The 7,827-nt window shown below is 55.0% G+C and overlaps 2 protein-coding genes across 2 annotated transcripts; one reads left to right on the top strand and one right to left on the bottom strand.

Annotated features, from left to right (window-relative positions):
* The first annotated feature begins 715 nt into the window (after nt 1-715).
* On the top strand, nt 716-2,402 carry GLOTRDRAFT_113658 (uncharacterized protein). The gene is made up of 3 exons (XM_007863278.1): nt 716-1,454; nt 1,628-1,727; nt 1,790-2,402. The coding sequence occupies exons 1-3, from the start codon at nt 778-780 to the stop codon at nt 2,180-2,182; spliced, it is 1,170 nt and encodes a 389-aa protein (XP_007861469.1). The 5' UTR covers nt 716-777; the 3' UTR covers nt 2,183-2,402.
* A 2,097-nt stretch (nt 2,403-4,499) lies between these two features.
* Nucleotides 4,500-6,393, bottom strand: GLOTRDRAFT_113657 (MFS multidrug-resistance DHA1 sub-family). Its single transcript, XM_007863277.1, has 7 exons — nt 6,193-6,393; nt 6,066-6,131; nt 5,955-6,016; nt 5,677-5,894; nt 5,447-5,622; nt 4,904-5,392; nt 4,500-4,820 (listed from the first exon to the last, which is right to left on the bottom strand). The coding sequence occupies exons 1-7, from the start codon at nt 6,370-6,372 to the stop codon at nt 4,539-4,541; spliced, it is 1,473 nt and encodes a 490-aa protein (XP_007861468.1). The 5' UTR covers nt 6,373-6,393; the 3' UTR covers nt 4,500-4,538.
* Between the last annotated feature and the right edge of the window lie 1,434 nt (nt 6,394-7,827).

Genomic DNA, 7,827 nt, shown 5'->3' with positions numbered 1-7,827 from the left:
CATTTAGAACGCGTTTTGAGCAGTTCTAAATCTCTAAACGCATCAAGCCGAGATGCCGTCTTGTCACGCTCTCGCTTAGACCAAGTTTTGATGAGGCTCGCCGAGCAAAAACCGTCTCTAAACTTTAAATCTAGCAGGGGGGTCGACCCCCTTTCCAAATCTCCAGACGACTCTAAACGCTCGCTTAGCCTCGGTTGAGGTCCGCGTATCAAACCTGCCATCAGCACCTGCTAAATTGAGCGATCCGCTCGCCATAAATGGAAAGCGACCTCATGGTCGTGACTTGCAGTCGTCGAGCGTTGGTCTGGCATTACGGATGGGACGAACGGTTCTATTTTGCCATTGCACCCTGGCAGCGAGTGTGACCAGGTACGCTGATGGCGTTTAGAACTGCGAAATCTAGAATTTTGGCTTACGGGAAGTCATCCAATGACTTGTTATCAGCCACACGACGAGCAGAGCGTGCTCGACATCGCCGGACTGAACGAGCAGAGTCGTTCGAATCTTCAATAACCGCGGGGCGTTGCAAGAGAGTCGGCGCACGTCAGCACAGCACCGAAGCCGCAGAGAACCCCGCCGGGCCCGCGATCTCGATCGCCGCGCTTGGCATCAAAGGCAATCCGAATGCAGCAGTCATCCTTCCCGATGCGGCGCTGGCTGACCCCGGACCGGCTCATCTCGGATGGCGCGCCAGGATGCCGGCTGCGAGGTGTTTGTTTATTATTTTCGACGGAGGGGGGTTGACCAGGACTGCCTGTTCCTTCAACGACGCCGACGATGTTCGCGATGGACCTGCGCAAGACGGGGCTGGCGCTGCTCGCGCTCGGGCTGCTGCTCCTCGCCTTCCCCCACCTCGGCGCGCTCAGCACGCTCCTCTACACCTACCTCGCCTTCCCGCTCAAGCACACCCACGTCCTCGGCGCCGCCGACGGCTTCGACCTCGCCAACCTCACCCACCAAGCGTCCCTGCTCTCCTCGCCCTCCCCCTCATCGCAACCGTACACGACGCCCGTCGTGCCCAAGATCATCCACCAGGTGCGCCTCGGGAACCTCACGATGCGGCCCAAATGGCAGGAAGCGCACGATGCGTGCACCGCGCTGCACCCGCCCGCCGCAGGGTGGGAGTTCCGCGTGTGGGACGACGCCGCGGCGGACGCGTTCGTCGAACAGCACTACCCGCAGCTCTTCGCGACGTACCGCGGGTACCCGTACGAGATCCAGCGCACGAACATCCTGCGCTACCTCGTGCTGCACCGCTTCGGCGGGATATACATGGACTTGGATTTAAGGTGCATAGAGCCGCTGGATGGCCTGCTGGGCGTCGAGTTCCTCACCCCGCCCGCGAACCCCACGGGCGTGAACAATGCGTTTATTGTGGCCAGGCCGAATCATGGGTTTTTGGAGTTTGTGGTGGGCAAGGTGAAGAAGTATGATTTGCGCTGGGGGATGCCTTAGTGAGTGGAGTGTCGATTTATCTGGGACTGGCGGGGACCAGAGGCTTTGGCGGGGCAGACTCGAGTATACGCTATCGAGTGCGCCATCCCGCACCCCGTTGCGCGCCGGTCCCTAGCGCATACACCCAGCTACAGCCTTACTAAATTCACCTCTAATCCGGTCTATAACGCAGCGTCACGAACATGTTCTCGACCGGCTGCCAGTTCTGGTCGACGATGCACACGCTCTACCCGCACCGCGAGCAGCTCACGGTGCTCCCGCAGGAGTACAAGGTGCGTGTCGCGCGCACTTTCCTTTCATCCAACGCCGACGCTAGCCGCCCCGCGCCCCGCAGCTGAACGGCCACGTCCTCACCCCGCTCTTCGAGCACCTCGGCGCGTCCTCGTGGCACCGGTCCGACGCGCGGCTCATCCTCCTCATAGGCAAGACCATCGAGTCCGTGAAATCCTCGCCCGTCCTCGTCGTCGCGCTCCTCTTCCTGGCGTCGTCGTGTATATTCCTCGTGCTGTTTCATCGGCGCCGCAGGGGGCACGGGTATTCGTATTCCTTACTGCCCACGAGGGCGAGGGCGGGGAGGGAGAGGGGGAGTATTAGTGGGAGAGCGGTCGTGTTGGTGATTGAGGAGGAGGGGGAGAGCGTTGAGATGAGCCCGAGTAGCAGCGCGGGGCCGAGCTCGCCCCGCGGGAGTGGGGCGGGGAGGTGGGATGTCGAGAAGGGAGGGCGGTGAGCGTTTGGGAGGAGGGGGGGTCTATGATACCTTACGATTCGTGATTGCATTGCTTTGAGTTTGCGATTGTAATTATGTGCTAGTATTACTGTGTGTTGCAATACGAGTACCTGTTTGTTTGTTTTGTTTGATAGTGGATGTACTAATACTAATACCAATACCAATACACTCTCCACCTCGACTTAGCTTCGATTCGTGCAGTGGAGGTGAGGGTTATCTGATAAGATCCCCCGTCAATGCTTCCCACCGAGCGCAACTCCGAGTTGACAGCCCGAGCGCGAATCCTCCCACCGATCGTGTTCCGTGCAGACGTTTACATACTCACGCCGATGCTACATACGTCGAGAGGGGGACGTACCTTGGTATTACGGGACCGCGCGCTGGAATTTCGGAGGGGTGTGGGAGACTCGGGAGGGTTGGGTGAGGGGTGTGGGATTCTGGGAAGAGCGGTGGGAGAGTGAGGGGAATGGAACGTGGGGTGGTGGGGATGGCAGTCAGCGGCTGCGCGGCGAACGTGGTAGAGGCGTTGTGTTGCTATTAGTGGGGGAGGGAGGGAGAGGATGCGATCGGGGGTGTAGTGCGATGGAGGGGAACGTTCGTATCAACGGTACTGGTAGCGACGTACTGCGAGTGAGGCGAAGCGAAGACCGAGAGACGTGTCCGCAGCGGACACGGCGCCGACGCTCACGCCAGGATCCAGAGCGCCAGCTGTGTACTTAGTTAAGCTTGCACCCAAATGCCTTTGCAGCCAGACTGACTAGGGGCGCCATGGACTCTCGGGTGCCGGGCGAGCTGCGTTGTCGCAGGAGCACGGCAGGACAGGACACTGGGCGGTGGGACATGGGAGAGGAGAGCAAGTGGTGGAGGGCAAGAGCGTTCCGGCACCTGCCGCATGCTGGCTGTCGTCTTCACCTCTCTGCCACTTTGTCCCCGCCCGACCCCGACGAGCTTACCATCTCAGACCTTTGCTGCCGCTCGCGGTGACGGGGTATCGAACGACTGCATCGCCAGTACAGAGGATCAGCCATGTTCATCGTTTGTTTGCCGCGTACGCACACGACTCGGATCTGTTGCTGGGCCGATATCTACTTCATACGGGACGGTGAGTAGCGGTACGCGTCCTACAAATGTACTGTATGGACGTCTTTTGCTTCTGAGTGTCATTGCTACGCTGCTACGTACGTGGTTGATACGAGAGGCAAGTCAGACTTGCATACGCTGGAAGTCCTCCCCCTTCCGTTTCGAGCGGCCTGACCCCGTGCAAGTATAGGCAACCCGCCGGTGCTCTCTTCCCGAGGGAACCGACTCTGCCGACCTAGACTTGTAAACGACGTCTCCTCAATAGCCAGCAGATAGGCGAGCGATCCTGTCTATAGGGACTGCCGACCATAATCCCCAAGACCTGACCTCGAACTCTTTCTAGGGAGGTATACCGCCGCATACTCGAGGTCGCCACCCAGAACAATACCGCCTGGCCACCCAAGCGAAGAGCCCACCGGCACAGCCGCGCTCCCTCGTGACCGGGATACATAACCACCACCACCAGCGGCATTCAATGGTCCTTCCTGCGCGCATCGACGAGGGCGCATGCATTCCGAACCATGCATTCCCGACCTCGGCGTTTCGTCGTCAGCCTCCTCGTCGAGCGGCAGGGCGTATACCTTCATTCTGGTATGTTCCCTGCTGCTCCCATGGGAAGGAAACCCCTCCTCGTGACGCACGCCCGAGGACCCACACCTTCAGCTTTTCGCCTCGGAAGCCGTCGTCTACTTACTTCTGCTCGTCAGATCTCCCCGGGATGGTTTCTGCCGCTGCTAATCGATACGGCTCATGCCTATCCCACTAAATGCGCGTCTCTCGTCTTGAGGCTCTGTCGCTGCCCTGTCGGACCTCTCAGCTGGGCTTTCGATACCGGGTATACCACACGCGCGGACGCATCGGATCCTGCAACATTGACGGTATGCCTATCCTCGTACTTCGGCGGTGCGAGGTGATATCCCATCTCGCGCCATCTCACATTGCGTTTCTCTCGACTATACCGACGGTGTCGGGGGATGTGTGATGTGAAGATCTGGCCACCCGTTCGCACCGGCGCTCTTGTCCGCGCAAGATGCACTCTACAGCCTATCCCAGGGCGCTACAGCGACGGACCCGTCACGAGCCTACGCGACAATATCCGTGTTTCCGCGGCTAGAACATGCAACCCGGGTCTTGTACAAAGCAATACCAGTATGACTCGGCTGAGAAGCCCGCACCATAGAGGGAAAGCACCCACAAGTATCAGATATCTCCAATGCATGTAGCGAGCCGACATATCAGTGACGACGTGACGACTACATGTACAACAACGGTGACCTTATTCAACTTCTTCAGCTTCTTCCGATGCCTTTTTCATGACTGTCGGTAATAGAGTACCCCCTGCTATGGTACCCAGCGCCAGGATGATTAGGATCAGATAGACGAGGAATCCCCCGAACAGATCCCTTTGGAGCGAGACCGCAAAGAGTGAGGCAGAAAGGGCTGGACCGACAACCCGCATGAAAGACGCGACTGTCTGTCCCAATCCGGTCGTCGCCCCAAGTGAACTCCTTGTCGGAGCAGCGGACGTAATAAATATATGCGAGCAACCTCGAGAACTCTGAATATATAAACCACATAAAAAGAACAGCGAAGGAACTCACTGAATCCACTGCGAGATAATGGATACAAAGCAAGTTGAACCGCGAGCAAGAGCTTCACGACAAGAGTGATAAACCCGGTGCGACTTGATAGGATGGTCATCAACGGCCATAGGACGAAAAGCGGGATATAAGTGCAGACGCTGATCATAAACAGCTTCTTTGTCCCCAAGCGTCTATGCAATGCCGGGAAGAACAGGCCTTGGAACAAGCCATTCCACAGTCCGCATGCCCCTAGGATCCACCCGATCGCCGCAGAGGATAAGCCAAGACCGCCTTTGCCGAGGGGAGTCGACAAGAAGAGAGGCTGCATGAACGAATACATGATACTCAATAAAGAGATAGTGCCGTAGTTGAGGATGGCAATCTGGACTCGGGTAGTTAAAATTGACCGGATAGGAGGTGGCTTGGGTTTATCCGACTTCTGGAGCAAGGGCGTTGATGCGGAGGGCTCAGCCTGATCAGAGTCAGGCTCACTCGACCCACTAGTGTTAGCAGCGGCTTTGCGAGGGTGGTCCCGAGTAGGGAGTGTCTAGACGGCAGAATACGTGAATCAGAGAGCAAAGTTTATGAGAACTGCTCTTACCTCTTTAAGGAAGAGTGCTGAGACCACGAAAGCAGAGAAAGGAAATATAGAGGCTACAAAGCAAGGTAGAAAGTATGGATATGCCTTGAAGAAGTCCCAACTGCCGAATAGCCTGGAGAACCGTTCTGCAGGATGGGCAAGACCGCCGCCGATGATTGGCGCTAAAGTAGCGCCCGCTGTAACTCGGATTAAGCTGATATGCAGCTTCATCAAAGTTACGTGACACGCACAAGCAAACACTACAGGCGCGAGACTCCACGCTCTAGCTTGGTTGGTCTCGTCGGTCATCTCAGCAATCATACTTTTTAGTACGCCGATATTGCCATTGACGGCTCCAGACAAGCCACGACTCAGCAGGAGACCGACGAAAGTCCTCATGAGACCAAACATGACCATAGTCACGCCGGAGCCAAGGATTCCTGTGAGGACTACTGGGCGACGGCCCAGTCTGACCGAAGGCGCATTAATCGACCGAGAGAAATAACTAGCACTGAGGCGGTAAGCGTACCTGTCGGACAATCGTCCCCAGAAGAAGACAAAAAGAGTCTCAGTAACATAAAATGCGGACATCTGGGAAAAGGATCAGTGGTGCAATGACATTTGCAAACGCTTTTATTACAATAGCGCCGGCATAGTATCCGACTTCTTTCTCGTCGCCATTGGTGAGGCCGTATTCAAGGATCATCTGCATAAGGGGTGCTTAGCGGAAGCACAAGCACACATATCGTCAACCTTCGATCTCATACCTGGTTGATAATTGGAAACAGGACATATCCGGTCATAGGTTCGGATAGTTGCACCCAGTACACAATACTCAATTGCAACCAGGGCAGCTGTGTCACGGCGGGCTTCGGGACTTGTTCCTCAGCTATCCCTGGATCTTCGTCCCTAGGGACCAAACCGGACCTGCGACTCGGAACTGCCATTGCAGACTGTCGAAGCTCGGGGAGGACTGCAAAGAAATGCCATGATGCTGCCTCGTTAGGTCCCTTATCTAGAAGCCCAATTTCGAAGTCGAGTCATTCCCAAGGAAGCCGACTATAAACAGAAGCGATAGTGAAGGCCCTCTGAGCTCTGCGGCGGCACGCATCAACTCGGGATATATAAGTACTCGCACCATTGACGAACAATTCCCTCCTCCAGATCCAGCTGAGCAGTGCGTGAGTCTCATCATGGAGCACAGAAGGCATAAATGGAGCCGGGCCACAACACCGACGAGGTCGGATAGTGCCGGCCAAGGGGTATTACCGACGACGTCAACCCTATTGTCGTTGTCCCTTTCCAAGTTTACGGGGTCCCGATTTTCACTTTCTTGCACGGTTTGCGTGCACTTTCTATTTGCGACTTCCCAGAGCTGTATTAAAATCTGAATCTTTTTCTGTACCGTTGAGTAGCATTCTAGCACAGGTCTACATACTTTTTGAAGTGGTAGGACATACACTATATCTTTGATAAATGCATCAAGCAAAATCTGAGGACGCGAGCTGTAGACCACTTGCCTGATTCGGACAAACGACGCAGTGTGTCTGAAACCCGGCGATGCGAGACTTTTTCTAACAGACCTCGTTGAATGGTGCAAGGATTGCTGGTAGTCTTGAATTTGCAGTTGTATATTGTATCATGTGGAGTCTGTAGCCTGTCAAAGTATCTTGTGCTTTCTATACATCGGCAAATTTGAAGAAATATGTATCCATCAAGCCCTGCGGTCATGGTCACAACGGACCTTTGGCAAATATGCGCCCACCAACAGCTCTGTCAAGAGAACTACTATATTATAAGCACTGTTTGTCACCAGTCTTATGCATCAGGAAGTAAAGAGGTGTTCCTGTATGTCTGAGTCAGTGCAGAAATATCATCAACTGAGAAGTGTTTGGGATCTTTCAGCACTGAACAATGTGATCTTAGGAATCAAAGATATATATAAGTAGTTACAGTGCTTTGCATAAAAGTCCGGAAACCGTGATTCGCGAAATGTTGTTTGTGCCAGCCAAACAAACCTATATGGGGTAGTCGATCACCGTAGCGCGGGCTGTTGACTGGTCGGCGGGACGCTTCAACATTCATGTATGAGGGTCGTTCTTGGGGGATTTTGACCTCTGCGTGCTCGATATCCTGAAGAGATACAGATCTGAACGTTATTCAGCCTTGAGATGGGCATTTGTGTCCCAGGAGCGATATAGGCTGACTCGAGGACCGTCGCGCCCTCGGTCAGGTGTTACCCTATAAGGTATTGTTTGGCTGGGACAAACAGAAACGCGCGAAACGCAGTTTCCGGACTTTTATGCAAAGCACTGTATAAGCTATTACCTATGTGTACATGGATGACAGAGGCTTGTTGATTCCTGACAATCGACCACATAAAACATAAACCCAGGCAGAAG

The sequence above is a fragment of the Gloeophyllum trabeum genome (assembly GCF_000344685.1).
Source record: "Gloeophyllum trabeum ATCC 11539 unplaced genomic scaffold GLOTRscaffold_00001, whole genome shotgun sequence".
NCBI lineage: Eukaryota > Fungi > Basidiomycota > Agaricomycetes > Gloeophyllales > Gloeophyllaceae > Gloeophyllum > Gloeophyllum trabeum.
This window is presented reverse-complemented; position numbering and strand designations above follow the sequence as displayed.

Bases quoted from the DNA above. Each gene is read 5' to 3' on its own strand.
- GLOTRDRAFT_113658 (XM_007863278.1), top strand. From the start codon at position 778: ATGTTCGCGATGGACCTGCGCAAGACGGGGCTGGCGCTGCTCGCGCTC. The intron at 1,455-1,627 runs GTGAGTGGAGTG...TCTATAACGCAG, and splicing joins TTGCGCTGGGGGATGCCTTA to CGTCACGAACATGTTCTCGA. The intron at 1,728-1,789 runs GTGCGTGTCGCG...CGCGCCCCGCAG, and splicing joins TGCTCCCGCAGGAGTACAAG to CTGAACGGCCACGTCCTCAC.
- GLOTRDRAFT_113657 (XM_007863277.1), bottom strand. From the start codon at position 6,372: ATGGCAGTTCCGAGTCGCAGGTCCGGTTTGGTCCCTAGGGACGAAGAT. The intron at 6,017-6,065 runs GTAATAAAAGCG...TCCTTTTCCCAG, and splicing joins GATACTATGCCGGCGCTATT to ATGTCCGCATTTTATGTTAC. The intron at 4,821-4,903 runs GTTCAACTTGCT...TTATATATTCAG, and splicing joins TCGTGAAGCTCTTGCTCGCG to AGTTCTCGAGGTTGCTCGCA.